This window comes from Coccinella septempunctata, chromosome 1 (genome assembly GCF_907165205.1).
Source record: "Coccinella septempunctata chromosome 1, icCocSept1.1, whole genome shotgun sequence".
NCBI classification, from domain to species: domain Eukaryota; kingdom Metazoa; phylum Arthropoda; class Insecta; order Coleoptera; family Coccinellidae; genus Coccinella; species Coccinella septempunctata.
In genome coordinates, this window is record NC_058189.1 from 57,740,811 (window position 1) to 57,764,013 (window position 23,203).

Below are 23,203 nucleotides of genomic sequence, written 5' to 3' on the forward strand. Positions count from 1 at the left end.
AACCTCAAACACAATCTGCCAAACTATTATTTGTAAATATTATTCCAAAGTCAGCGGTTGTGATCGTGCGGTTGTGTCTGTTGTGTGGTATTATTCTAAATTTCAACTTTGAAATGGAAACAGACAATATTTCTCAACAAGTTGAAGAAGTAGAAGTGCTCAAATCCATTTATGAAAATGAATGGATCGCCGAAGATGGAAATGAATCTTTCATTATGAAAATATCTCCATCTGTGAAACTGTTCATCACCTTGCATATAGATTATCCCTCCGAAAAACCACCAAAATTCGAACTAATGGCTCCTGAATTATCTGCTGATGAGAAGATTAAGTTATATAAAGAATTCAAGACGATTTATGAGTGAGTAACAATATTTATTTTCATATTTTTCAATTATTAACAAATATTTTTGTAGAGAAAGTATGGGAAGCCCCATTTTGTATCAATGGATTGAAAAATTGAAGGAGTATACAATTTTCAAACCTAAAAATATAAATGAGAAAAAGAAAGCTAAAAGACAAAAAAATAAGCCAAATAATGGTTTTGAAAGATTTTCTAAGCAAGTTGTACATGGACCAATTATAGAGGATCGTAAAAGTGTATTTCAGGGACATGTATGTGCTGTTAGCAGTGAAGCTGAAGTCAAGTAAGTCCATACAAAAACAACCTCAGATTTGACTAGGTATGATACTGAAGTTATAGAGGTGAACAGCTCTGTTCTAAATTTCTTCTAACCAATGCATAATCTTTCTTACAGAAATTTCATTGAGTTCCTGATGGAAAATAAGAAGATTGCACAAGCCAAACATAACATATATGCATATAGAATTTTTAAGAATTCATCAATATTACAGGTATGGATTATATGAATTTTACTTTTTAAATAAAAATCTCATAAAACTTTACATCTTTTCGTTGCACAGCACGATTGTTCTTCTCTTTAAGCGTGGCAAAGACCGCAACGTCTTGGATCGCTTCAAAGTCTGCGACAAACTAAGAACTTCGTGAAATTTTATGCAATTTTATTGGCGAGTGCTGTTACTGCTTGCCAGTGAGTATATGCCTTAACTAGTTTTTATTCTATATTGATTGAATTTTTTATTATAAATCATTACCTAATGCACACATATTTATTCACAGGACTGTGATGATGATGGTGAAAACCATGCAAGTAAAAGAGTGTTGCATTTACTGCAATTGCTGAATGTAGAGAACGTTATAGTTGTTGTATCTAGATGGTGAGTAAAGATTTCCATTTTTCAATAGTTGAGTAAGGGAGCTATTTGTGTTTGAAATTTAATTATTTTATACATGTGGTCCCACTCGTTTTCTGAGTTATTCAATTGAAAGACATCTGAAAATTTTTTATTCCAGGTATGGAGGTATACAGTTAGGACCTGATAGGTTTAAACATATAAAAAATGCAGCTAGACGCGCGTTGGTACAAGCTGGATACGTTAAATAAGTTTTTATTTATTTATTAAACAAGAAATATATATTTATACAAGTTTATTTTGATTTTATTTTTTATTATATAACATTGGCAAATGTTGATATAATTTGTTTCCTAATAATTTTAATGAATAAATCGTTTGAAGAAAAGTTCCCTCTCATGTGTTTTTTTGTAATGAAGCAAAAAATAACTTCCCCATATTACCCTCTGCAATTTATTAAAGAATATGTAACTAATCTGTTAACATATGTTGATATTTTACTCTGTATCAGTGGTTTCAAAATAAGTTTTTGTAGTTTCTTGCAAACTAGATCCATCAAAATTTTTATCACTAGTGTCTAGGTTCAGCATTATTTTTTTATGAATCAATTCATTCTCATCCTCCTTTTTGCTCTCTAATTGTCTGTTCAAATTTTCAATTGTTTTCTCATCCAGTTCTTCCTCCACAATATTAAGTAACTGCTCTACTTCTTCATCTAAAGGTGCATTATCCGTTATTTCTATGTTATTATGAGGGGTGAGTAATATATTCATTATGTTAGCTGTTATTCTCGAAATGTTGTACTTGAGAATTGGTTCAGTTCCTATAATTATTGGTATGCCTGGTGTATCAATACTGGGATATCCACAGGGTCCATATCTTGGGAAAGCTCCCTGCACTGATACCCAGAGCTCGTAAACAATTTGACAACAGGTGCAACTGGGAAATTGGTTGGTTGGGAGAGTGTGCTCATCTGTTTCTAAAATGCAGAAATAGTCAGTTTTTCCTTGTGTGATATTCACCATTTTGGGTACCCGACAAATATCTGTTCTTACAACTTTGGTCCTTGAAAATGGTCTGAGAGCCCTGGAAACATGATGAATAAGCTTACAGCGTCAGTGTTAGAGTCATTATAGATAAGCCTCGACTGCAACGCCATCTATCGCACTCAAGTGTGAATATGAGATTTTAACACTAGCATTGAATAATAACCCCCATATTTTTTGAGTTGAATATTCAATGACACTGGAGATATATAATAAGAAACGTTTAAATATGAAATCCTAGTAATATTGCAATAGTTTTTCTTATGTGGGATTCCCTGGTTGAGATAAGTGAATGGTCGAAAATTTCAAAAAAAAACAATAATATTTGTTTATTCATTCATTAATCAGATATACAACTTCAATACTTGTGGAAATGTACTTGCTGTTTCCCTATATAAAAGATAATCACATTTCTCTCAGAACATCATAGTGAGCATCCACCAAAATAAGCTGTTTATTTTCAGTTGGAATATGTGATGATATAAACTTTTCCTCTTAACATTGAGTTACTCAATGCTCTTACTTACCTAAATATATCTAGACGCGTCAAAACGAATATAATACTACCAAATAGCATATTTGAGTGATTATCTATCGTACATAAAACAGGTATACTCTGTTTGATGGCTACTCCACTGAAAGGTGTCCAGACATCTTTCAACCTTTGCTGTTCATCTACGTCCACGTATCCGAAATGCTTCAGAAAATAAATGGATCTGTGCACTTTAACCAGCGATTCGAACTTTAGATGTTGTTCCAAGGCAAGATCCCTTTTGTTTGAAACAATTATTTCTTGATTGTGAATGAAAACGCTGGAACTTTCAATTAGTCACTTTGCACCAATATCTGTTGAGTAGAGGAGGTTTAGAGCTTTTTGATTTGAAGAAAAAATTTTTCTTAGGCATTTGAAGTATATTCACAAGTTGTCCGCAGTAATGTCTGAAACACGCCACTGTGCACAAAAAAAAATTGTAGGTTTTATTAGGATTTTGAATAATTTTTTGTCAATTTGAGTGTTTTCTCGTGCTTGTGTTTCCACCCATGGATTGAAAACAAAAAAATTATTACTTCACGTCAATAAATTGAAATATTCATGAACGAGAAAAAAATTAATATTTTTATTTGAATAATAAATAAATAAATAAAATTATCTATCAAACTCCAATGAACAGGATGGATAACAGATTTGAAAAAAGATCTTACTTTAGATAGACATTTGAGCAACAAATCTTACGAATAACCACCATTGGATTCATCAGTTTTTGCAGCTTTCCATTTTATTTTGATTCTATATTTCGACCCATCACAATGTTCTCATGAACCATGTTCTTCTCTAATCTTATTTGTCACCAATTTAACTTCATCCTCCAGAGCTTCAGAACCTTCTTCTCTTAATCTCTCAATTTCTTCCTATGGATCAATAGAAAAAATGTATTAAAATAACACAATACTGGAAATAATTTTCATCTCAGTAACCTTAAGTTTTTGCAAATTTCAGTCCCTGATTGTTAGCAAGGCGTTCCTGCTTTCTAGATCCTCCTTAAATTTTTTTCGTTTGCTATCCAATTCTTTATGTCTTAAAGCTGCTTCTTCACGACCTCTTAATATTTTATCATATGACAGTCTAACTTTTTCATCTGATAATATTGCCAAGATTCTAGTGAGCTTATGAAATTCTACAGCTGCATCTGGATTATCTGGATTTTTATCAGGATGGCATTGGAGGGCTTTTTTTCTGTAAGCTTTTTTCATCTACAAAGATATTAATGAAATATAGAAAAATAAAATATAAGCCTTCTCACATCATTTATAGAACAAGAAGGCTCTATATCCAAAACTTCATAAAGGTCGAAATCAGGACCTTCTAATGTCGATGCATCCATTCTTGCTTTTGCAATTTTTGTTTATTTATTTATTTCATATAAATTTGTATAAACATCAACCATAAAAATTTGTTAGGTTAGTATATGACATTTACTCATAAAAGCACAGAATATCTAAAAACATTCATGCACAGAGTTTTTGATTATTGATTCTGAAAAAACAAAAACCTTGAAGTTGTATGCGAAACATTGAACTCAAAAACTATGGTGCATACATGATAATAATTAATATGGAGATGATAGAAGAAATGCTAATGTTATCTGTTTTTTTAAAATTTTATTAACAACAATAAAACTTTTCTATGTTAATAGAAAATTTTGAAATTTTGAAACTGCTAACCAGACACGAAGAAGAAGAGCTGCCAACCAGAGACAATAGGTTGCCTGTCTCTATGCTTCAACCTAATAACCTCAAACACAATCTGCCAAACTATTATTTGTAAATATTATTCCAAAGTCAGCGGTTGTGATCGTGCGGTTGTGTCTGTTGTGTGGTATTATTCTAAATTTCAACTTTGAAATGGAAACAGACAATATTTCTCAACAAGTTGAAGAAGTAGAAGTGCTCAAATCCATTTATGAAAATGAATGGATCGCCGAAGATGGAAATGAATCTTTCATTATGAAAATATCTCCATCTGTGAAACTGTTCATCACCTTGCATATAGATTATCCCTCCGAAAAACCACCAAAATTCGAACTAATGGCTCCTGAATTATCTGCTGATGAGAAGATTAAGTTATATAAAGAATTCAAGACGATTTATGAGTGAGTAACAATATTTATTTTCATATTTTTCAATTATTAACAAATATTTTTGTAGAGAAAGTATGGGAAGCCCCATTTTGTATCAATGGATTGAAAAATTGAAGGAGTATACAATTTTCAAACCTAAAAATATAAATGAGAAAAAGAAAGCTAAAAGACAAAAAAATAAGCCAAATAATGGTTTTGAAAGATTTTCTAAGCAAGTTGTACATGGACCAATTATAGAGGATCGTAAAAGTGTATTTCAGGGACATGTATGTGCTGTTAGCAGTGAAGCTGAAGTCAAGTAAGTCTATACAAAAACAACCTCAGATTTGACTAGGTATGATACTGAAGTTATAGAGGTGAACAGCTCTGTTCTAAATTTCTTCTAACCAATGCATAATCTTTCTTACAGAAATTTCATTGAGTTCCTGATGGAAAATAAGAAGATTGCACAGGCCAAACATAACATATATGCATATAGAATTTTTAAGAATTCATCAATATTACAGGTATGGATTATATGAATTTTACTTTTTAAATAAAAATCTCATAAAACTTTACATCTTTTCGTTGCACAGCACGATTGTTCTTCTCTTTAAGCGTGGCAAAGACCGCAACGTCTTGGATCGCTTCAAAGTCTGCGACAAACTAAGAACTTCGTGAAATTTTATGCAATTTTATTGGCGAGTGCTGTTACTGCTTGCCAGTGAGTATATGCCTTAACTAGTTTTTATTCTATATTGATTGAATTTTTTATTATAAATCATTACCTAATGCACACATATTTATTCACAGGACTGTGATGATGATGGTGAAAACCATGCAAGTAAAAGAGTGTTGCATTTACTGCAATTGCTGAATGTAGAGAACGTTATAGTTGTTGTATCTAGATGGTGAGTAAAGATTTCCATTTTTCAATAGTTGAGTAAGGGAGCTATTTGTGTTTGAAATTTAATTATTTTATACATGTGGTCCCACTCGTTTTCTGAGTTATTCAATTGAAAGACATCTGAAAATTTTTTATTCCAGGTATGGAGGTATACAGTTAGGACCTGATAGGTTTAAACATATAAAAAATGCAGCTAGACGCGCGTTGGTACAAGCTGGATACGTTAAATAAGTTTTTATTTATTTATTAAACAAGAAATATATATTTATACAAGTTTATTTTGATTTTATTTTTTATTATATAACATTGGCAAATGTTGATATAATTTGTTTCCTAATAATTTTAATGAATAAATCGTTTGAAGAAAAGTTCCCTCTCATGTGTTTTTTTGTAATGAAGCAAAAAATAACTTCCCCATATTACCCTCTGCAATTTATTAAAGAATATGTAACTAATCTGTTAACATATGTTGATATTTTACTCTGTATCAGTGGTTTCAAAATAAGTTTTTGTAGTTTCTTGCAAACTAGATCCATCAAAATTTTTATCACTAGTGTCTAGGTTCAGCATTATTTTTTTATGAATCAATTCATTCTCATCCTCCTTTTTGCTCTCTAATTGTCTGTTCAAATTTTCAATTGTTTTCTCATCCAGTTCTTCCTCCACAATATTAAGTAACTGCTCTACTTCTTCATCTAAAGGTGCATTATCCGTTATTTCTATGTTATTATGAGGGGTGAGTAATATATTCATTATGTTAGCTGTTATTCTCGAAATGTTGTACTTGAGAATTGGTTCAGTTCCTATAATTATTGGTATGCCTGGTGTATCAATACTGGGATATCCACAGGGTCCATATCTTGGGAAAGCTCCCTGCACTGATACCCAGAGCTCGTAAACAATTTGACAACAGGTGCAACTGGGAAATTGGTTGGTTGGGAGAGTGTGCTCATCTGTTTCTAAAATGCAGAAATAGTCAGTTTTTCCTTGTGTGATATTCACCATTTTGGGTACCCGACAAATATCTGTTCTTACAACTTTGGTCCTTGAAAATGGTCTGAGAGCCCTGGAAACATGATGAATAAGCTTACAGCGTCAGTGTTAGAGTCATTATAGATAAGCCTCGACTGCAACGCCATCTATCGCACTCAAGTGTGAATATGAGATTTTAACACTAGCATTGAATAATAACCCCCATATTTTTTGAGTTGAATATTCAATGACACTGGAGATATATAATAAGAAACGTTTAAATATGAAATCCTAGTAATATTGCAATAGTTTTTCTTATGTGGGATTCCCTGGTTGAGATAAGTGAATGGTCGAAAATTTCAAAAAAAAACAATAATATTTGTTTATTCATTCATTAATCAGATATACAACTTCAATACTTGTGGAAATGTACTTGCTGTTTCCCTATATAAAAGATAATCACATTTCTCTCAGAACATCATAGTGAGCATCCACCAAAATAAGCTGTTTATTTTCAGTTGGAATATGTGATGATATAAACTTTTCCTCTTAACATTGAGTTACTCAATGCTCTTACTTACCTAAATATATCTAGACGCGTCAAAACGAATATAATACTACCAAATAGCATATTTGAGTGATTATCTATCGTACATAAAACAGGTATACTCTGTTTGATGGCTACTCCACTGAAAGGTGTCCAGACATCTTTCAACCTTTGCTGTTCATCTACGTCCACGTATCCGAAATGCTTCAGAAAATAAATGGATCTGTGCACTTTAACCAGCGATTCGAACTTTAGATGTTGTTCCAAGGCAAGATCCCTTTTGTTTGAAACAATTATTTCTTGATTGTGAATGAAAACGCTGGAACTTTCAATTAGTCACTTTGCACCAATATCTGTTGAGTAGAGGAGGTTTAGAGCTTTTTGATTTGAAGAAAAAATTTTTCTTAGGCATTTGAAGTATATTCACAAGTTGTCCGCAGTAATGTCTGAAACACGCCACTGTGCACAAAAAAAAATTGTAGGTTTTATTAGGATTTTGAATAATTTTTTGTCAATTTGAGTGTTTTCTCGTGCTTGTGTTTCCACCCATGGATTGAAAACAAAAAAATTATTACTTCACGTCAATAAATTGAAATATTCATGAACGAGAAAAAAATTAATATTTTTATTTGAATAATAAATAAATAAATAAAATTATCTATCAAACTCCAATGAACAGGATGGATAACAGATTTGAAAAAAGATCTTACTTTAGATAGACATTTGAGCAACAAATCTTACGAATAACCACCATTGGATTCATCAGTTTTTGCAGCTTTCCATTTTATTTTGATTCTATATTTCGACCCATCACAATGTTCTCATGAACCATGTTCTTCTCTAATCTTATTTGTCACCAATTTAACTTCATCCTCCAGAGCTTCAGAACCTTCTTCTCTTAATCTCTCAATTTCTTCCTATGGATCAATAGAAAAAATGTATTAAAATAACACAATACTGGAAATAATTTTCATCTCAGTAACCTTAAGTTTTTGCAAATTTCAGTCCCTGATTGTTAGCAAGGCGTTCCTGCTTTCTAGATCCTCCTTAAATTTTTTTCGTTTGCTATCCAATTCTTTATGTCTTAAAGCTGCTTCTTCACGACCTCTTAATATTTTATCATATGACAGTCTAACTTTTTCATCTGATAATATTGCCAAGATTCTAGTGAGCTTATGAAATTCTACAGCTGCATCTGGATTATCTGGATTTTTATCAGGATGGCATTGGAGGGCTTTTTTTCTGTAAGCTTTTTTCATCTACAAAGATATTAATGAAATATAGAAAAATAAAATATAAGCCTTCTCACATCATTTATAGAACAAGAAGGCTCTATATCCAAAACTTCATAAAGGTCGAAATCAGGACCTTCTAATGTCGATGCATCCATTCTTGCTTTTGCAATTTTTGTTTATTTATTTATTTCATATAAATTTGTATAAACATCAACCATAAAAATTTGTTAGGTTAGTATATGACATTTACTCATAAAAGCACAGAATATCTAAAAACATTCATGCACAGAGTTTTTGATTATTGATTCTGAAAAAACAAAAACCTTGAAGTTGTATGCGAAACATTGAACTCAAAAACTATGGTGCATACATGATAATAATTAATATGGAGATGATAGAAGAAATGCTAATGTTATCTGTTTTTTTAAAATTTTATTAACAACAATAAAACTTTTCTATGTTAATAGAAAATTTTGAAATTTTGAAACTGCTAACCAGACACGAAGAAGAAGAGCTGCCAACCAGAGACAATAGGTTGCCTGTCTCTATGCTTCAACCTAATAACCTCAAACACAATCTGCCAAACTATTATTTGTAAATATTATTCCAAAGTCAGCGGTTGTGATCGTGCGGTTGTGTCTGTTGTGTGGTATTATTCTAAATTTCAACTTTGAAATGGAAACAGACAATATTTCTCAACAAGTTGAAGAAGTAGAAGTGCTCAAATCCATTTATGAAAATGAATGGATCGCCGAAGATGGAAATGAATCTTTCATTATGAAAATATCTCCATCTGTGAAACTGTTCATCACCTTGCATATAGATTATCCCTCCGAAAAACCACCAAAATTCGAACTAATGGCTCCTGAATTATCTGCTGATGAGAAGATTAAGTTATATAAAGAATTCAAGACGATTTATGAGTGAGTAACAATATTTATTTTCATATTTTTCAATTATTAACAAATATTTTTGTAGAGAAAGTATGGGAAGCCCCATTTTGTATCAATGGATTGAAAAATTGAAGGAGTATACAATTTTCAAACCTAAAAATATAAATGAGAAAAAGAAAGCTAAAAGACAAAAAAATAAGCCAAATAATGGTTTTGAAAGATTTTCTAAGCAAGTTGTACATGGACCAATTATAGAGGATCGTAAAAGTGTATTTCAGGGACATGTATGTGCTGTTAGCAGTGAAGCTGAAGTCAAGTAAGTCTATACAAAAACAACCTCAGATTTGACTAGGTATGATACTGAAGTTATAGAGGTGAACAGCTCTGTTCTAAATTTCTTCTAACCAATGCATAATCTTTCTTACAGAAATTTCATTGAGTTCCTGATGGAAAATAAGAAGATTGCACAAGCCAAACATAACATATATGCATATAGAATTTTTAAGAATTCATCAATATTACAGGTATGGATTATATGAATTTTACTTTTTAAATAAAAATCCCATAAAACTTTACATCTTTTCGTTGCACAGCACGATTGTTCTTCTCTTTAAGCGTGGCAAAGACCGCAACGTCTTGGATCGCTTCAAAGTCTGCGACAAACTAAGAACTTCGTGAAATTTTATGCAATTTTATTGGCGAGTGCTGTTACTGCTTGCCAGTGAGTATATGCCTTAACTAGTTTTTATTCTATATTGATTGAATTTTTTATTATAAATCATTACCTAATGCACACATATTTATTCACAGGACTGTGATGATGATGGTGAAAACCATGCAAGTAAAAGAGTGTTGCATTTACTGCAATTGCTGAATGTAGAGAACGTTATAGTTGTTGTATCTAGATGGTGAGTAAAGATTTCCATTTTTCAATAGTTGAGTAAGGGAGCTATTTGTGTTTGAAATTTAATTATTTTATACATGTGGTCCCACTCGTTTTCTGAGTTATTCAATTGAAAGACATCTGAAAATTTTTTATTCCAGGTATGGAGGTATACAGTTAGGACCTGATAGGTTTAAACATATAAAAAATGCAGCTAGACGCGCGTTGGTACAAGCTGGATACGTTAAATAAGTTTTTATTTATTTATTAAACAAGAAATATATATTTATACAAGTTTATTTTGATTTTATTTTTTATTATATAACATTGGCAAATGTTGATATAATTTGTTTCCTAATAATTTTAATGAATAAATCGTTTGAAGAAAAGTTCCCTCTCATGTGTTTTTTTGTAATGAAGCAAAAAATAACTTCCCCATATTACCCTCTGCAATTTATTAAAGAATATGTAACTAATCTGTTAACATATGTTGATATTTTACTCTGTATCAGTGGTTTCAAAATAAGTTTTTGTAGTTTCTTGCAAACTAGATCCATCAAAATTTTTATCACTAGTGTCTAGGTTCAGCATTATTTTTTTATGAATCAATTCATTCTCATCCTCCTTTTTGCTCTCTAATTGTCTGTTCAAATTTTCAATTGTTTTCTCATCCAGTTCTTCCTCCACAATATTAAGTAACTGCTCTACTTCTTCATCTAAAGGTGCATTATCCGTTATTTCTATGTTATTATGAGGGGTGAGTAATATATTCATTATGTTAGCTGTTATTCTCGAAATGTTGTACTTGAGAATTGGTTCAGTTCCTATAATTATTGGTATGCCTGGTGTATCAATACTGGGATATCCACAGGGTCCATATCTTGGGAAAGCTCCCTGCACTGATACCCAGAGCTCGTAAACAATTTGACAACAGGTGCAACTGGGAAATTGGTTGGTTGGGAGAGTGTGCTCATCTGTTTCTAAAATGCAGAAATAGTCAGTTTTTCCTTGTGTGATATTCACCATTTTGGGTACCCGACAAATATCTGTTCTTACAACTTTGGTCCTTGAAAATGGTCTGAGAGCCCTGGAAACATGATGAATAAGCTTACAGCGTCAGTGTTAGAGTCATTATAGATAAGCCTCGACTGCAACGCCATCTATCGCACTCAAGTGTGAATATGAGATTTTAACACTAGCATTGAATAATAACCCCCATATTTTTTGAGTTGAATATTCAATGACACTGGAGATATATAATAAGAAACGTTTAAATATGAAATCCTAGTAATATTGCAATAGTTTTTCTTATGTGGGATTCCCTGGTTGAGATAAGTGAATGGTCGAAAATTTCAAAAAAAAACAATAATATTTGTTTATTCATTCATTAATCAGATATACAACTTCAATACTTGTGGAAATGTACTTGCTGTTTCCCTATATAAAAGATAATCACATTTCTCTCAGAACATCATAGTGAGCATCCACCAAAATAAGCTGTTTATTTTCAGTTGGAATATGTGATGATATAAACTTTTCCTCTTAACATTGAGTTACTCAATGCTCTTACTTACCTAAATATATCTAGACGCGTCAAAACGAATATAATACTACCAAATAGCATATTTGAGTGATTATCTATCGTACATAAAACAGGTATACTCTGTTTGATGGCTACTCCACTGAAAGGTGTCCAGACATCTTTCAACCTTTGCTGTTCATCTACGTCCACGTATCCGAAATGCTTCAGAAAATAAATGGATCTGTGCACTTTAACCAGCGATTCGAACTTTAGATGTTGTTCCAAGGCAAGATCCCTTTTGTTTGAAACAATTATTTCTTGATTGTGAATGAAAACGCTGGAACTTTCAATTAGTCACTTTGCACCAATATCTGTTGAGTAGAGGAGGTTTAGAGCTTTTTGATTTGAAGAAAAAATTTTTCTTAGGCATTTGAAGTATATTCACAAGTTGTCCGCAGTAATGTCTGAAACACGCCACTGTGCACAAAAAAAAATTGTAGGTTTTATTAGGATTTTGAATAATTTTTTGTCAATTTGAGTGTTTTCTCGTGCTTGTGTTTCCACCCATGGATTGAAAACAAAAAAATTATTACTTCACGTCAATAAATTGAAATATTCATGAACGAGAAAAAAATTAATATTTTTATTTGAATAATAAATAAATAAATAAAATTATCTATCAAACTCCAATGAACAGGATGGATAACAGATTTGAAAAAAGATCTTACTTTAGATAGACATTTGAGCAACAAATCTTACGAATAACCACCATTGGATTCATCAGTTTTTGCAGCTTTCCATTTTATTTTGATTCTATATTTCGACCCATCACAATGTTCTCATGAACCATGTTCTTCTCTAATCTTATTTGTCACCAATTTAACTTCATCCTCCAGAGCTTCAGAACCTTCTTCTCTTAATCTCTCAATTTCTTCCTATGGATCAATAGAAAAAATGTATTAAAATAACACAATACTGGAAATAATTTTCATCTCAGTAACCTTAAGTTTTTGCAAATTTCAGTCCCTGATTGTTAGCAAGGCGTTCCTGCTTTCTAGATCCTCCTTAAATTTTTTTCGTTTGCTATCCAATTCTTTATGTCTTAAAGCTGCTTCTTCACGACCTCTTAATATTTTATCATATGACAGTCTAACTTTTTCATCTGATAATATTGCCAAGATTCTAGTGAGCTTATGAAATTCTACAGCTGCATCTGGATTATCTGGATTTTTATCAGGATGGCATTGGAGGGCTTTTTTTCTGTAAGCTTTTTTCATCTACAAAGATATTAATGAAATATAGAAAAATAAAATATAAGCCTTCTCACATCATTTATAGAACAAGAAGGCTCTATATCCAAAACTTCATAAAGGTCGAAATCAGGACCTTCTAATGTCGATGCATCCATTCTTGCTTTTGCAATTTTTGTTTATTTATTTATTTCATATAAATTTGTATAAACATCAACCATAAAAATTTGTTAGGTTAGTATATGACATTTACTCATAAAAGCACAGAATATCTAAAAACATTCATGCACAGAGTTTTTGATTATTGATTCTGAAAAAACAAAAACCTTGAAGTTGTATGCGAAACATTGAACTCAAAAACTATGGTGCATACATGATAATAATTAATATGGAGATGATAGAAGAAATGCTAATGTTATCTGTTTTTTTAAAATTTTATTAACAACAATAAAACTTTTCTATTAACATTTTGAAACTGCTAACCAGACACGAAGAAGAAGAGCTGCCAACCAGAGACAATAGGTTGCCTGTCTCTATGCTTCAACCTAATAACCTCAAACACAATCTGCCAAACTATTATTTGTAAATATTATTCCAAAGTCAGCGGTTGTGATCGTGCGGTTGTGTCTGTTGTGTGGTATTATTCTAAATTTCAACTTTGAAATGGAAACAGACAATATTTCTCAACAAGTTGAAGAAGTAGAAGTGCTCAAATCCATTTATGAAAATGAATGGATCGCCGAAGATGGAAATCAATCTTTCATTATGAAAATATCTCCATCTGTGAAACTGTTCATCACCTTGCATATAGATTATCCCTCCGAAAAACCACCAAAATTCGAACTAATGGCTCCTGAATTATCTGCTGATGAGAAGATTAAGTTATATAAAGAATTCAAGACGATTTATGAGTGAGTAACAATATTTATTTTCATATTTTTCAATTATTAACAAATATTTTTGTAGAGAAAGTATGGGAAGCCCCATTTTGTATCAATGGATTGAAAAATTGAAGGAGTATACAATTTTCAAACCTAAAAATATAAATGAGAAAAAGAAAGCTAAAAGACAAAAAAATAAGCCAAATAATGGTTTTGAAAGATTTTCTAAGCAAGTTGTACATGGACCAATTATAGAGGATCGTAAAAGTGTATTTCAGGGACATGTATGTGCTGTTAGCAGTGAAGCTGAAGTCAAGTAAGTCCATACAAAAACAACCTCAGATTTGACTAGGTATGATACTGAAGTTATAGAGGTGAACAGCTCTGTTCTAAATTTCTTCTAACCAATGCATAATCTTTCTTACAGAAATTTCATTGAGTTCCTGATGGAAAATAAGAAGATTGCACAAGCCAAACATAACATATATGCATATAGAATTTTTAAGAATTCATCAATATTACAGGTATGGATTATATGAATTTTACTTTTTAAATAAAAATCTCATAAAACTTTACATCTTTTCGTTGCACAGCACGATTGTTCTTCTCTTTAAGCGTGGCAAAGACCGCAACGTCTTGGATCGCTTCAAAGTCTGCGACAAACTAAGAACTTCGTGAAATTTTATGCAATTTTATTGGCGAGTGCTGTTACTGCTTGCCAGTGAGTATATGCCTTAACTAGTTTTTATTCTATATTGATTGAATTTTTTATTATAAATCATTACCTAATGCACACATATTTATTCACAGGACTGTGATGATGATGGTGAAAACCATGCAAGTAAAAGAGTGTTGCATTTACTGCAATTGCTGAATGTAGAGAACGTTATAGTTGTTGTATCTAGATGGTGAGTAAAGATTTCCATTTTTCAATAGTTGAGTAAGGGAGCTATTTGTGTTTGAAATTTAATTATTTTATACATGTGGTCCCACTCGTTTTCTGAGTTATTCAATTGAAAGACATCTGAAAATTTTTTATTCCAGGTATGGAGGTATACAGTTAGGACCTGATAGGTTTAAACATATAAAAAATGCAGCTAGACGCGCGTTGGTACAAGCTGGATACGTTAAATAAGTTTTTATTTATTTATTAAACAAGAAATATATATTTATACAAGTTTATTTTGATTTTATTTTTTATTATATAACATTGGCAAATGTTGATATAATTTGTTTCCTAATAATTTTAATGAATAAATCGTTTGAAGAAAAGTTCCCTCTCATGTGTTTTTTTGTAATGAAGCAAAAAATAACTTCCCCATATTACCCTCTGCAATTTATTAAAGAATATGTAACTAATCTGTTAACATATGTTGATATTTTACTCTGTATCAGTGGTTTCAAAATAAGTTTTTGTAGTTTCTTGCAAACTAGATCCATCAAAATTTTTATCACTAGTGTCTAGGTTCAGCATTATTTTTTTATGAATCAATTCATTCTCATCCTCCTTTTTGCTCTCTAATTGTCTGTTCAAATTTTCAATTGTTTTCTCATCCAGTTCTTCCTCCACAATATTAAGTAACTGCTCTACTTCTTCATCTAAAGGTGCATTATCCGTTATTTCTATGTTATTATGAGGGGTGAGTAATATATTCATTATGTTAGCTGTTATTCTCGAAATGTTGTACTTGAGAATTGGTTCAGTTCCTATAATTATTGGTATGCCTGGTGTATCAATACTGGGATATCCACAGGGTCCATATCTTGGGAAAGCTCCCTGCACTGATACCCAGAGCTCGTAAACAATTTGACAACAGGTGCAACTGGGAAATTGGTTGGTTGGGAGAGTGTGCTCATCTGTTTCTAAAATGCAGAAATAGTCAGTTTTTCCTTGTGTGATATTCACCATTTTGGGTACCCGACAAATATCTGTTCTTACAACTTTGGTCCTTGAAAATGGTCTGAGAGCCCTGGAAACATGATGAATAAGCTTACAGCGTCAGTGTTAGAGTCATTATAGATAAGCCTCGACTGCAACGCCATCTATCGCACTCAAGTGTGAATATGAGATTTTAACACTAGCATTGAATAATAACCCCCATATTTTTTGAGTTGAATATTCAATGACACTGGAGATATATAATAAGAAACGTTTAAATATGAAATCCTAGTAATATTGCAATAGTTTTTCTTATGTGGGATTCCCTGGTTGAGATAAGTGAATGGTCGAAAATTTAAAAAAAAAACAATAATATTTGTTTATTCATTCATTAATCAGATATACAACTTCAATACTTGTGGAAATGTACTTGCTGTTTCCCTATATAAAAGATAATCACATTTCTCTCAGAACATCATAGTGAGCATCCACCAAAATAAGCTGTTTATTTTCAGTTGGAATATGTGATGATATAAACTTTTCCTCTTAACATTGAGTTACTCAATGCTCTTACTTACCTAAATATATCTAGACGCGTCAAAACGAATATAATACTACCAAATAGCATATTTGAGTGATTATCTATTGTACGTAAAACAGGTATACTCTGTTTGATGGCTACTCCACTGAAAGGTGTCCAGACATCTTTCAACTTTTGCTGTTCATCTACGTCCACGTATCCGAAATGCTTCAGAAAATAAATGGATCTGTGCACTTTAACCAGCGATTCGAACTTTAGATGTTGTTCCAAGGCAAGATCCCTTTTGTTTGAAACAATTATTTCTTGATTGTGAATGAAAACGCTGGAACTTTCAATTAGTCACTTTGCACCAATATCTGTTGAGTAGAGGAGGTTTAGAGCTTTTTGATTTGAAGAAAAAATTTTTCTTAGGCATTTGAAGTATATTCACAAGTTGTCCGCAGTAATGTCTGAAACACGCCACTGTGCACAAAAAAAAATTGTAGGATTTATTAGGATTTTGAATAATTTTTTGTCAATTTGAGTGTTTTCTCGTGCTTGTGTTTCCACCCATGGATTGAAAACAAAAAAATTATTACTTCACGTCAATAAATTGAAATATTCATGAACGGATCCTGATTTCTATTGTATCTCTCCCACATTTCTTCAACTCTTCAGCGCTTATTTCGAGAAAAAAATTAATATTTTTATTTGAATAATAAATAAATAAATAAAATTATCTATCAAACTCCAATGAACAGGATGGATAACAGATTTGAAAAAAGATCTTACTTTAGATAGACATTTGAGCAACAAATCTTACGAATAACCACCATTGGATTCATCAGTTTTTGCAGCTTTCCATTTTATTTTGATTCTATATTTCGACCCATCACAATGTTCTCATGAACCATGTTCTTCTCTAATCTTATTTGTCACCAATTTAACTTCATCCTCCAGAGCTTCAGAACCTTCTTCTCTTAATCTCTCAATTTCTTCCTATGGATCAATAGAAAAAATGTATTAAAATAACACAATACTGGAAATAATTTTCATCTCAGTAACCTTAAGTTTTTGCAAATTTCAGTCCCTGATTGTTAGCAAGGCGTTCCTGCTTTCTAGATCCTCCTTAAATTTTTTTCGTTTGCTATCCAATTCTTTATGTCTTAAAGCTGCTTCTTCACGACCTCTTAATATTTTATCATATGACAGTCTAACTTTTTCATCTGATAATATTGCCAAGATTCTAGTGAGCTTATGAAATTCTACAGCTGCATCTGGATTATCTGGATTTTTATCAGGATGGCATTGGAGGGCTTTTTTTCTGTAAGCTTTTTTCATCTACAAAGATATTAATGAAATATAGAAAAATAAAATATAAGCCTTCTCACATCATTTATAGAACAAGAAGGCTCTATATCCAAAACTTCATAAAGGTCGAAATCAGGACCTTCTAATGTCGATGCATCCATTCTTGCTTTTGCAATTTTTGTTTATTTATTTATTTCATATAAATTTGTATAAACATCAACCATAAAAATTTGTTAGGTTAGTATATGACATTTACTCATAAAAGCACAGAATATCTAAAAACATTCATGCACAGAGTTTTTGATTATTGATTCTGAAAAAACAAAAACCTTGAAGTTGTATGCGAAACATTGAACTCAAAAACTATGGTGCATACATGATAATAATTAATATGGAGATGATAGAAGAAATGCTAATGTTATCTGTTTTTTTAAAATTTTATTAACAACAATAAAACTTTTCTATTAACATTTTGAAACTGCTAACCAGACACGAAGAAGAAGAGCTGCCAACCAGAGACAATAGGTTGCCTGTCTCTATGCTTCAACCTAATAACCTCAAACACAATCTGCCAAACTATTATTTGTAAATATTATTCCAAAGTCAGCGGTTGTGATCGTGCGGTTGTGTCTGTTGTGTGGTATTATTCTAAATTTCAACTTTGAAATGGAAACAGACAATATTTCTCAACAAGTTGAAGAAGTAGAAGTGCTCAAATCCATTTATGAAAATGAATGGATCGCCGAAGATGGAAATCAATCTTTCATTATGAAAATATCTCCATCTGTGAAACTGTTCATCACCTTGCATATAGATTATCCCTCCGAAAAACCACCAAAATTCGAACTAATGGCTCCTGAATTATCTGCTGATGAGAAGATTAAGTTATATAAAGAATTCAAGACGATTTATGAGTGAGTAACAATATTTATTTTCATATTTTTCAATTATTAACAAATATTTTTGTAGAGAAAGTATGGGAAGCCCCATTTTGTATCAATGGATTGAAAAATTGAAGGAGTATACAATTTTCAAACCTAAAAATATAAATGAGAAAAAGAAAGCTAAAAGACAAAAAAATAAGCCAAATAATGGTTTTGAAAGATTTTCTAAGCAAGTTGTACATGGACCAATTATAGAGGATCGTAAAAGTGTATTTCAGGGACATGTATGTGCTGTTAGCAGTGAAGCTGAAGTCAAGTAAGTCCATACAAAAACAACCTCAGATTTGACTAGGTATGATACTGAAGTTATAGAGGTGAACAGCTCTGTTCTAAATTTCTTCTAACCAATGCATAATCTTTCTTACAGAAATTTCATTGAGTTCCTGATGGAAAATAAGAAGATTGCACAAGCCAAACATAACATATATGCATATAGAATTTTTAAGAATTCATCAATATTACAGGTATGGATTATATGAATTTTACTTTTTAAATAAAAATCTCATAAAACTTTACATCTTTTCGTTGCACAGCACGATTGTTCTTCTCTTTAAGCGTGGCAAAGACCGCAACGTCTTGGATCGCTTCAAAGTCTGCGACAAACTAAGAACTTCGTGAAATTTTATGCAATTTTATTGGCGAGTGCTGTTACTGCTTGCCAGTGAGTATATGCCTTAACTAGTTTTTATTCTATATTGATTGAATTTTTTATTATAAATCATTACCTAATGCACACATATTTATTCACAGGACTGTGATGATGATGGTGAAAACCATGCAAGTAAAAGAGTGTTGCATTTACTGCAATTGCTGAATGTAGAGAACGTTATAGTTGTTGTATCTAGATGGTGAGTAAAGATTTCCATTTTTCAATAGTTGAGTAAGGGAGCTATTTGTGTTTGAAATTTAATTATTTTATACATGTGGTCCCACTCGTTTTCTGAGTTATTCAATTGAAAGACATCTGAAAATTTTTTATTCCAGGTATGGAGGTATACAGTTAGGACCTGATAGGTTTAAACATATAAAAAATGCAGCTAGACGCGCGTTGGTACAAGCTGGATACGTTAAATAAGTTTTTATTTATTTATTAAACAAGAAATATATATTTATACAAGTTTATTTTGATTTTATTTTTTATTATATAACATTGGCAAATGTTGATATAATTTGTTTCCTAATAATTTTAATGAATAAATCGTTTGAAGAAAAGTTCCCTCTCATGTGTTTTTTTGTAATGAAGCAAAAAATAACTTCCCCATATTACCCTCTGCAATTTATTAAAGAATATGTAACTAATCTGTTAACATATGTTGATATTTTACTCTGTATCAGTGGTTTCAAAATAAGTTTTTGTAGTTTCTTGCAAACTAGATCCATCAAAATTTTTATCACTAGTGTCTAGGTTCAGCATTATTTTTTTATGAATCAATTCATTCTCATCCTCCTTTTTGCTCTCTAATTGTCTGTTCAAATTTTCAATTGTTTTCTCATCCAGTTCTTCCTCCACAATATTAAGTAACTGCTCTACTTCTTCATCTAAAGGTGCATTATCCGTTATTTCTATGTTATTATGAGGGGTGAGTAATATATTCATTATGTTAGCTGTTATTCTCGAAATGTTGTACTTGAGAATTGGTTCAGTTCCTATAATTATTGGTATGCCTGGTGTATCAATACTGGGATATCCACAGGGTCCATATCTTGGGAAAGCTCCCTGCACTGATACCCAGAGCTCGTAAACAATTTGACAACAGGTGCAACTGGGAAATTGGTTGGTTGGGAGAGTGTGCTCATCTGTTTCTAAAATGCAGAAATAGTCAGTTTTTCCTTGTGTGATATTCACCATTTTGGGTACCCGACAAATATCTGTTCTTACAACTTTGGTCCTTGAAAATGGTCTGAGAGCCCTGGAAACATGATGAATAAGCTTACAGCGTCAGTGTTAGAGTCATTATAGATAAGCCTCGACTGCAACGCCATCTATCGCACTCAAGTGTGAATATGAGATTTTAACACTAGCATTGAATAATAACCCCCATATTTTTTGAGTTGAATATTCAATGACACTGGAGATATATAATAAGAAACGTTTAAATATGAAATCCTAGTAATATTGCAATAGTTTTTCTTATGTGGGATTCCCTGGTTGAGATAAGTGAATGGTCGAAAATTTCAAAAAAAAACAATAATATTTGTTTATTCATTCATTAATCAGATATACAACTTCAATACTTGTGGAAATGTACTTGCTGTTTCCCTATATAAAAGATAATCACATTTGTCTCAGAACTTCATAGTGAGCATCCACCAAAATAAGCTGTTTATTTTCAGTTGGAATATGTGGTGATACAAACTTTTCCTCTTAACATTGAGTTACTCAATGCTCTTACTTACCTAAATATATCTAGACGCGTCAAAACGAATATAATACTACCAAATAGCATATTTGAGTGATTATCTATTGTACATAAAACAGGTATACTCTGTTTGATGGCTACGCCACTGAAAGGTGTCCAGACATCTACGTCCACGTATCCGAAATGCTTCAGAAAATTAATGGATCTGTGTACTTTTACCAGCGATTCGAACTTTAGATGTTGTTCCAAGGCAAGATCCCTTTTGTTTGAAACAATTATTTCTTGATTGTGAATGAAAACGCTCGAACTTTCAATCACAGTCACTTTGCACCAATATCTGTTGAGTAGAGGAGGTTTAGAGCTTTTTGATTTGAAGTAAAAAATTTTTCTTAGGCATTTGAAGTATATTCACAAGTTGTCCGAAGTAATGTCTGAAACACGCCACTGTGCACAAAAAAAAATTGTAGGATTTATTGGGATTTTGAATAATTTTTTGTCAATTTGAGTGTTTTCGTGCTTGTGTTTCCACACATGGATTGAAAACAAAAATATTATTACTTCACGTCAATAAATTGAAATATTCATGAACGGATCCTGATTTCTATTGTATCTCTCTCACATTTCTTCAACTCTTCAGCGCTTATTTCGAGAAAAAAATTAATATTTTTTTTTCTCTTTTTTGAATCGTTTCCCTTGAAACTTTCCCACTTGTTAACACCCTGCATATGTTTTCTTTTGTTGGGATCTATCGAAGATGCCCGAAAGTCATGGCAAAAATATTTTGTGGTTACAAAACTGAGAGTTTCATAAATGGGAATATGGAAAAAACGTTAAAGAAAATGAAAATCTCATCTGTTTTAGAGTTCCTAAAATAGGGGGATACGGGACACTTGACAAAGGATGCAAAATCATTTTTGGGAGAAGCACGAATTTTTCCCTTTTTTGATTTAAATTACCAATACCTGATAGAGCCGTATTCACCATTCCAAGTCGCCGGAATACGCGTAGGCCAGCCACAAGAAAACTCGTAACCTTCAATCCCTTTATGTTTATGAGCCAAATTTCCACCACATAAAGTATGCCTTGTGTAATAGAAAACTTCTTCTCCGTTCATTTGTAAGCCTTTTCTGTAATACCGGGGAAAGAGGAACAAACTCTTTTCCAATGGAAATTCACATGTTGCGATTCCTGAGATCTGGAGAGCCAAAAAGTATATGATGGTTTGTTGTCTACCATACGAGTCATTAAAATTGGCATTAAACCCAGGAAAAAAATATTTGATGTCCTTCCATTGGAGGACACCTGATGTCTGAACAACAATTTAAACTTTTTTTTCATTGACTCGGAATGTTTGGTAGAAATGATAGTTTATTGAAACACCGAAAACCAGATTTTTCCAACCCCTATACTTATATAAGGGGTTGAAAAATCCAACCAAGGCATTTTTTGCCAGAAGTTTTTGATGGATAGAGAGAAATATTGGAATGATGTTAACACCAATCCACATAGCTCATTTTCTCAAATAATTTTCAATTCAAAAGTTGCATAAATTATCAGAGTTGACTACGGTCATGATTGATTCAATCCCCCTCATACACAGAAGTTGGAAAAATTTAGTTTCGGAGTATTTCAAATACAATTTTTTACATATCCTTGAAGGGGTCTCTATATCCTTATTTTTGGCTAAAGAATCCGCTCACGAAGTAAATACATCTTCTGACTATTTATGAGTCTCCCTCTGTTTATCAAAGGCTTTCACCACATATTAAATATCAAAGTTATATCGCCTTTGCTCTAAAGGGGTTGAATTTAAGGGGGTGTTATTCAATACATAACATGGCTAATTATCATTAAAAATAGAATTCTATAGGCGAAGAGGAGTGCACCACTTATAGGATAGTCACGTGTTATCAGAACTCTTTTCAACTTATGTACCTCAATAAGCGCGTATCTGATAATCGCTTCACCAGGAGTAGTAATTTCCACAAATCCCTTCAAATGGCGATTCTCTATATCTCCAATAATTAACCGACATACAATTTCTTGATTGGGTAGGACTTCATCACTGATGATATTGTCCATTTTTTAACGAAGGTTTTATTATCAAATGGTAGATATTATATGCACTGTTTGAAAACAATGTGACTTGAAAATTACTTTACAATACTTGACAGATTACGTTTTTTTTGTATCGTTTGAAGTAAATCTCCGAATTTGGTG

At 31.8% G+C, this 23,203-nt stretch overlaps 14 protein-coding genes across 25 annotated transcripts; 5 read left to right on the forward strand and 9 right to left on the reverse strand.

The window, feature by feature from the left end:
• The first annotated feature begins 62 nt into the window (after positions 1–62).
• On the forward strand, positions 63–1,508 carry LOC123321549 (protein IMPACT-B-like). Of its 2 annotated transcripts, XR_006538881.1 has the most exons (6): positions 63–361; positions 417–647; positions 759–855; positions 947–1,052; positions 1,142–1,239; positions 1,376–1,508. XR_006538881.1 is itself a non-coding variant. In XM_044909217.1 (5 exons), exons 1-5 carry the CDS (start codon positions 114–116, stop codon positions 1,464–1,466), a joined length of 765 nt encoding a protein of 254 aa, XP_044765152.1. In that variant the 5' UTR covers positions 63–113; the 3' UTR covers positions 1,467–1,508. The 2 variants fall into 2 exon arrangements, 1 of the variants encoding a protein (XP_044765152.1); XM_044909217.1 differs by lacking the exon at positions 947–1,052.
• Positions 1,509–1,645: 137 nt separating this feature from the next.
• Positions 1,646–2,850, reverse strand: LOC123321561. 2 transcript variants are annotated; one of them, XM_044909238.1, is made up of 3 exons: positions 2,789–2,839; positions 2,271–2,301; positions 1,646–2,194 (listed from the first exon to the last, which is right to left on the reverse strand). In XM_044909238.1, the coding sequence occupies exons 1-3, from the start codon at positions 2,836–2,838 to the stop codon at positions 2,045–2,047; spliced, it is 231 nt and encodes a 76-aa protein (XP_044765173.1). In that variant the 5' UTR covers position 2,839; the 3' UTR covers positions 1,646–2,044. The 2 variants fall into 2 exon arrangements, with proteins under 2 accessions (XP_044765173.1, XP_044765164.1); XM_044909229.1 differs by having other exon boundaries at positions 1,646–2,301; positions 2,789–2,850.
• A 509-nt stretch (positions 2,851–3,359) lies between these two features.
• LOC123321575 (dnaJ homolog subfamily C member 17-like) lies at positions 3,360–4,245 on the reverse strand. The gene is made up of 3 exons (XM_044909247.1): positions 4,064–4,245; positions 3,738–4,013; positions 3,360–3,671 (listed from the first exon to the last, which is right to left on the reverse strand). The coding sequence occupies exons 1-2, from the start codon at positions 4,142–4,144 to the stop codon at positions 3,756–3,758; spliced, it is 339 nt and encodes a 112-aa protein (XP_044765182.1). The 5' UTR covers positions 4,145–4,245; the 3' UTR covers positions 3,360–3,671; positions 3,738–3,755.
• Positions 4,246–4,613: 368 nt separating this feature from the next.
• LOC123321804 (protein IMPACT-B-like) lies at positions 4,614–6,059 on the forward strand. 2 transcript variants are annotated; one of them, XR_006538922.1, is made up of 6 exons: positions 4,614–4,912; positions 4,968–5,198; positions 5,310–5,406; positions 5,498–5,603; positions 5,693–5,790; positions 5,927–6,059. XR_006538922.1 is itself a non-coding variant. In XM_044909583.1 (5 exons), exons 1-5 carry the CDS (start codon positions 4,665–4,667, stop codon positions 6,015–6,017), a joined length of 765 nt encoding a protein of 254 aa, XP_044765518.1. In that variant the 5' UTR covers positions 4,614–4,664; the 3' UTR covers positions 6,018–6,059. The 2 variants fall into 2 exon arrangements, 1 of the variants encoding a protein (XP_044765518.1); XM_044909583.1 differs by lacking the exon at positions 5,498–5,603.
• Positions 6,060–6,196: 137 nt separating this feature from the next.
• On the reverse strand, positions 6,197–7,401 carry LOC123321816. 2 transcript variants are annotated; one of them, XM_044909586.1, is made up of 3 exons: positions 7,340–7,390; positions 6,822–6,852; positions 6,197–6,745 (listed from the first exon to the last, which is right to left on the reverse strand). In XM_044909586.1, exons 1-3 carry the CDS (start codon positions 7,387–7,389, stop codon positions 6,596–6,598), a joined length of 231 nt encoding a protein of 76 aa, XP_044765521.1. In that variant the 5' UTR covers position 7,390; the 3' UTR covers positions 6,197–6,595. The 2 variants fall into 2 exon arrangements, with proteins under 2 accessions (XP_044765521.1, XP_044765519.1); XM_044909584.1 differs by having other exon boundaries at positions 6,197–6,852; positions 7,340–7,401.
• A 509-nt stretch (positions 7,402–7,910) lies between these two features.
• Positions 7,911–8,796, reverse strand: LOC123321830 (dnaJ homolog subfamily C member 17-like). The gene is made up of 3 exons (XM_044909599.1): positions 8,615–8,796; positions 8,289–8,564; positions 7,911–8,222 (listed from the first exon to the last, which is right to left on the reverse strand). Exons 1-2 carry the CDS (start codon positions 8,693–8,695, stop codon positions 8,307–8,309), a joined length of 339 nt encoding a protein of 112 aa, XP_044765534.1. The 5' UTR covers positions 8,696–8,796; the 3' UTR covers positions 7,911–8,222; positions 8,289–8,306.
• Positions 8,797–9,164: 368 nt separating this feature from the next.
• LOC123322448 (protein IMPACT-B-like) lies at positions 9,165–10,610 on the forward strand. 2 transcript variants are annotated; one of them, XR_006539115.1, is made up of 6 exons: positions 9,165–9,463; positions 9,519–9,749; positions 9,861–9,957; positions 10,049–10,154; positions 10,244–10,341; positions 10,478–10,610. XR_006539115.1 is itself a non-coding variant. In XM_044910437.1 (5 exons), exons 1-5 carry the CDS (start codon positions 9,216–9,218, stop codon positions 10,566–10,568), a joined length of 765 nt encoding a protein of 254 aa, XP_044766372.1. In that variant the 5' UTR covers positions 9,165–9,215; the 3' UTR covers positions 10,569–10,610. The 2 variants fall into 2 exon arrangements, 1 of the variants encoding a protein (XP_044766372.1); XM_044910437.1 differs by lacking the exon at positions 10,049–10,154.
• Positions 10,611–10,747: 137 nt separating this feature from the next.
• LOC123322472 lies at positions 10,748–11,952 on the reverse strand. 2 transcript variants are annotated; one of them, XM_044910453.1, is made up of 3 exons: positions 11,891–11,941; positions 11,373–11,403; positions 10,748–11,296 (listed from the first exon to the last, which is right to left on the reverse strand). In XM_044910453.1, the coding sequence occupies exons 1-3, from the start codon at positions 11,938–11,940 to the stop codon at positions 11,147–11,149; spliced, it is 231 nt and encodes a 76-aa protein (XP_044766388.1). In that variant the 5' UTR covers position 11,941; the 3' UTR covers positions 10,748–11,146. The 2 variants fall into 2 exon arrangements, with proteins under 2 accessions (XP_044766388.1, XP_044766385.1); XM_044910450.1 differs by having other exon boundaries at positions 10,748–11,403; positions 11,891–11,952.
• A 509-nt stretch (positions 11,953–12,461) lies between these two features.
• On the reverse strand, positions 12,462–13,347 carry LOC123322533 (dnaJ homolog subfamily C member 17-like). The gene is made up of 3 exons (XM_044910464.1): positions 13,166–13,347; positions 12,840–13,115; positions 12,462–12,773 (listed from the first exon to the last, which is right to left on the reverse strand). The coding sequence occupies exons 1-2, from the start codon at positions 13,244–13,246 to the stop codon at positions 12,858–12,860; spliced, it is 339 nt and encodes a 112-aa protein (XP_044766399.1). The 5' UTR covers positions 13,247–13,347; the 3' UTR covers positions 12,462–12,773; positions 12,840–12,857.
• Positions 13,348–13,707: 360 nt separating this feature from the next.
• LOC123322461 (protein IMPACT-B-like) lies at positions 13,708–15,146 on the forward strand. Of its 2 annotated transcripts, XR_006539121.1 has the most exons (6): positions 13,709–13,999; positions 14,055–14,285; positions 14,397–14,493; positions 14,585–14,690; positions 14,780–14,877; positions 15,014–15,146. XR_006539121.1 is itself a non-coding variant. In XM_044910443.1 (5 exons), the coding sequence occupies exons 1-5, from the start codon at positions 13,752–13,754 to the stop codon at positions 15,102–15,104; spliced, it is 765 nt and encodes a 254-aa protein (XP_044766378.1). In that variant the 5' UTR covers positions 13,708–13,751; the 3' UTR covers positions 15,105–15,146. The 2 variants fall into 2 exon arrangements, 1 of the variants encoding a protein (XP_044766378.1); XM_044910443.1 differs by lacking the exon at positions 14,585–14,690 and having other exon boundaries at positions 13,708–13,999.
• Positions 15,147–15,283: 137 nt separating this feature from the next.
• On the reverse strand, positions 15,284–16,715 carry LOC123322534. Its single transcript, XM_044910465.1, has 2 exons — positions 16,427–16,715; positions 15,284–15,939 (listed from the first exon to the last, which is right to left on the reverse strand). Exons 1-2 carry the CDS (start codon positions 16,474–16,476, stop codon positions 15,351–15,353), a joined length of 639 nt encoding a protein of 212 aa, XP_044766400.1. The 5' UTR covers positions 16,477–16,715; the 3' UTR covers positions 15,284–15,350.
• A 346-nt stretch (positions 16,716–17,061) lies between these two features.
• LOC123322521 (dnaJ homolog subfamily C member 17-like) lies at positions 17,062–17,956 on the reverse strand. Of its 2 annotated transcripts, XM_044910460.1 has the most exons (3): positions 17,760–17,942; positions 17,434–17,709; positions 17,062–17,367 (listed from the first exon to the last, which is right to left on the reverse strand). In XM_044910460.1, the coding sequence occupies exons 1-2, from the start codon at positions 17,838–17,840 to the stop codon at positions 17,452–17,454; spliced, it is 339 nt and encodes a 112-aa protein (XP_044766395.1). In that variant the 5' UTR covers positions 17,841–17,942; the 3' UTR covers positions 17,062–17,367; positions 17,434–17,451. The 2 variants fall into 2 exon arrangements, with proteins under 2 accessions (XP_044766395.1, XP_044766398.1); XM_044910463.1 differs by lacking the exon at positions 17,062–17,367 and having other exon boundaries at positions 17,433–17,709; positions 17,760–17,956.
• A 345-nt stretch (positions 17,957–18,301) lies between these two features.
• Positions 18,302–19,740, forward strand: LOC123322444 (protein IMPACT-B-like). 2 transcript variants are annotated; one of them, XR_006539113.1, is made up of 6 exons: positions 18,303–18,593; positions 18,649–18,879; positions 18,991–19,087; positions 19,179–19,284; positions 19,374–19,471; positions 19,608–19,740. XR_006539113.1 is itself a non-coding variant. In XM_044910423.1 (5 exons), exons 1-5 carry the CDS (start codon positions 18,346–18,348, stop codon positions 19,696–19,698), a joined length of 765 nt encoding a protein of 254 aa, XP_044766358.1. In that variant the 5' UTR covers positions 18,302–18,345; the 3' UTR covers positions 19,699–19,740. The 2 variants fall into 2 exon arrangements, 1 of the variants encoding a protein (XP_044766358.1); XM_044910423.1 differs by lacking the exon at positions 19,179–19,284 and having other exon boundaries at positions 18,302–18,593.
• A 137-nt stretch (positions 19,741–19,877) lies between these two features.
• Positions 19,878–23,203, reverse strand: LOC123322431. Of its 3 annotated transcripts, none has more exons than XM_044910406.1 (5): positions 22,919–23,203; positions 21,946–22,178; positions 21,021–21,320; positions 20,503–20,533; positions 20,124–20,426 (listed from the first exon to the last, which is right to left on the reverse strand). In XM_044910406.1, the coding sequence occupies exons 1-5, from the start codon at positions 23,063–23,065 to the stop codon at positions 20,277–20,279; spliced, it is 861 nt and encodes a 286-aa protein (XP_044766341.1). In that variant the 5' UTR covers positions 23,066–23,203; the 3' UTR covers positions 20,124–20,276. The 3 variants fall into 3 exon arrangements, with proteins under 3 accessions (XP_044766324.1, XP_044766341.1, XP_044766333.1); XM_044910398.1 differs by having other exon boundaries at positions 20,482–20,533; positions 22,919–23,201; XM_044910389.1 differs by having other exon boundaries at positions 19,878–20,533; positions 22,919–23,185.

Excerpts from the sequence above, each read along its gene's own strand:
- LOC123321549 (XM_044909217.1), top strand. The coding sequence starts at position 114 with ATGGAAACAGACAATATTTCTCAACAAGTTGAAGAAGTAGAAGTGCTC. Across the intron at positions 648-758 it reads AGCAGTGAAGCTGAAGTCAA|AAATTTCATTGAGTTCCTGA; the intron begins GTAAGTCCATAC and ends TCTTTCTTACAG. Across the intron at positions 856-1,141 it reads AGAATTCATCAATATTACAG|GACTGTGATGATGATGGTGA; the intron begins GTATGGATTATA and ends ATTTATTCACAG.
- LOC123321561 (XM_044909229.1), bottom strand. The coding sequence starts at position 2,838 with ATGCTATTTGGTAGTATTATATTCGTTTTGACGCGTCTAGATATATTT. Across the intron at positions 2,302-2,788 it reads ACGCGTCTAGATATATTTAG|GGCTCTCAGACCATTTTCAA; the intron begins GTAAGTAAGAGC and ends TCATGTTTCCAG.
- LOC123321575 (XM_044909247.1), bottom strand. The coding sequence starts at position 4,144 with ATGGATGCATCGACATTAGAAGGTCCTGATTTCGACCTTTATGAAGTT. Across the intron at positions 4,014-4,063 it reads CTTCTTGTTCTATAAATGAT|ATGAAAAAAGCTTACAGAAA; the intron begins GTGAGAAGGCTT and ends ATATCTTTGTAG.
- LOC123321804 (XM_044909583.1), top strand. The coding sequence starts at position 4,665 with ATGGAAACAGACAATATTTCTCAACAAGTTGAAGAAGTAGAAGTGCTC. Across the intron at positions 5,199-5,309 it reads AGCAGTGAAGCTGAAGTCAA|AAATTTCATTGAGTTCCTGA; the intron begins GTAAGTCTATAC and ends TCTTTCTTACAG. Across the intron at positions 5,407-5,692 it reads AGAATTCATCAATATTACAG|GACTGTGATGATGATGGTGA; the intron begins GTATGGATTATA and ends ATTTATTCACAG.
- LOC123321816 (XM_044909584.1), bottom strand. The coding sequence starts at position 7,389 with ATGCTATTTGGTAGTATTATATTCGTTTTGACGCGTCTAGATATATTT. Across the intron at positions 6,853-7,339 it reads ACGCGTCTAGATATATTTAG|GGCTCTCAGACCATTTTCAA; the intron begins GTAAGTAAGAGC and ends TCATGTTTCCAG.
- LOC123321830 (XM_044909599.1), bottom strand. The coding sequence starts at position 8,695 with ATGGATGCATCGACATTAGAAGGTCCTGATTTCGACCTTTATGAAGTT. Across the intron at positions 8,565-8,614 it reads CTTCTTGTTCTATAAATGAT|ATGAAAAAAGCTTACAGAAA; the intron begins GTGAGAAGGCTT and ends ATATCTTTGTAG.
- LOC123322448 (XM_044910437.1), top strand. The coding sequence starts at position 9,216 with ATGGAAACAGACAATATTTCTCAACAAGTTGAAGAAGTAGAAGTGCTC. Across the intron at positions 9,464-9,518 it reads GAATTCAAGACGATTTATGA|AGAAAGTATGGGAAGCCCCA; the intron begins GTGAGTAACAAT and ends ATATTTTTGTAG. Across the intron at positions 9,750-9,860 it reads AGCAGTGAAGCTGAAGTCAA|AAATTTCATTGAGTTCCTGA; the intron begins GTAAGTCTATAC and ends TCTTTCTTACAG.
- LOC123322472 (XM_044910450.1), bottom strand. The coding sequence starts at position 11,940 with ATGCTATTTGGTAGTATTATATTCGTTTTGACGCGTCTAGATATATTT. Across the intron at positions 11,404-11,890 it reads ACGCGTCTAGATATATTTAG|GGCTCTCAGACCATTTTCAA; the intron begins GTAAGTAAGAGC and ends TCATGTTTCCAG.
- LOC123322533 (XM_044910464.1), bottom strand. The coding sequence starts at position 13,246 with ATGGATGCATCGACATTAGAAGGTCCTGATTTCGACCTTTATGAAGTT. Across the intron at positions 13,116-13,165 it reads CTTCTTGTTCTATAAATGAT|ATGAAAAAAGCTTACAGAAA; the intron begins GTGAGAAGGCTT and ends ATATCTTTGTAG.
- LOC123322461 (XM_044910443.1), top strand. The coding sequence starts at position 13,752 with ATGGAAACAGACAATATTTCTCAACAAGTTGAAGAAGTAGAAGTGCTC. Across the intron at positions 14,000-14,054 it reads GAATTCAAGACGATTTATGA|AGAAAGTATGGGAAGCCCCA; the intron begins GTGAGTAACAAT and ends ATATTTTTGTAG. Across the intron at positions 14,286-14,396 it reads AGCAGTGAAGCTGAAGTCAA|AAATTTCATTGAGTTCCTGA; the intron begins GTAAGTCCATAC and ends TCTTTCTTACAG.
- LOC123322534 (XM_044910465.1), bottom strand. The coding sequence starts at position 16,476 with ATGCTATTTGGTAGTATTATATTCGTTTTGACGCGTCTAGATATATTT. Across the intron at positions 15,940-16,426 it reads ACGCGTCTAGATATATTTAG|GGCTCTCAGACCATTTTCAA; the intron begins GTAAGTAAGAGC and ends TCATGTTTCCAG.
- LOC123322521 (XM_044910460.1), bottom strand. The coding sequence starts at position 17,840 with ATGGATGCATCGACATTAGAAGGTCCTGATTTCGACCTTTATGAAGTT. Across the intron at positions 17,710-17,759 it reads CTTCTTGTTCTATAAATGAT|ATGAAAAAAGCTTACAGAAA; the intron begins GTGAGAAGGCTT and ends ATATCTTTGTAG.
- LOC123322444 (XM_044910423.1), top strand. The coding sequence starts at position 18,346 with ATGGAAACAGACAATATTTCTCAACAAGTTGAAGAAGTAGAAGTGCTC. Across the intron at positions 18,594-18,648 it reads GAATTCAAGACGATTTATGA|AGAAAGTATGGGAAGCCCCA; the intron begins GTGAGTAACAAT and ends ATATTTTTGTAG. Across the intron at positions 19,472-19,607 it reads ATAGTTGTTGTATCTAGATG|GTATGGAGGTATACAGTTAG; the intron begins GTGAGTAAAGAT and ends TTTTTATTCCAG.
- LOC123322431 (XM_044910389.1), bottom strand. The coding sequence starts at position 23,065 with ATGGACAATATCATCAGTGATGAAGTCCTACCCAATCAAGAAATTGTA. Across the intron at positions 21,321-21,945 it reads GGTGAATACGGCTCTATCAG|ATATTGGTGCAAAGTGACTG; the intron begins GTATTGGTAATT and ends TCTACTCAACAG. Across the intron at positions 20,534-21,020 it reads ACGCGTCTAGATATATTTAG|GGCTCTCAGACCATTTTCAA; the intron begins GTAAGTAAGAGC and ends TCATGTTTCCAG.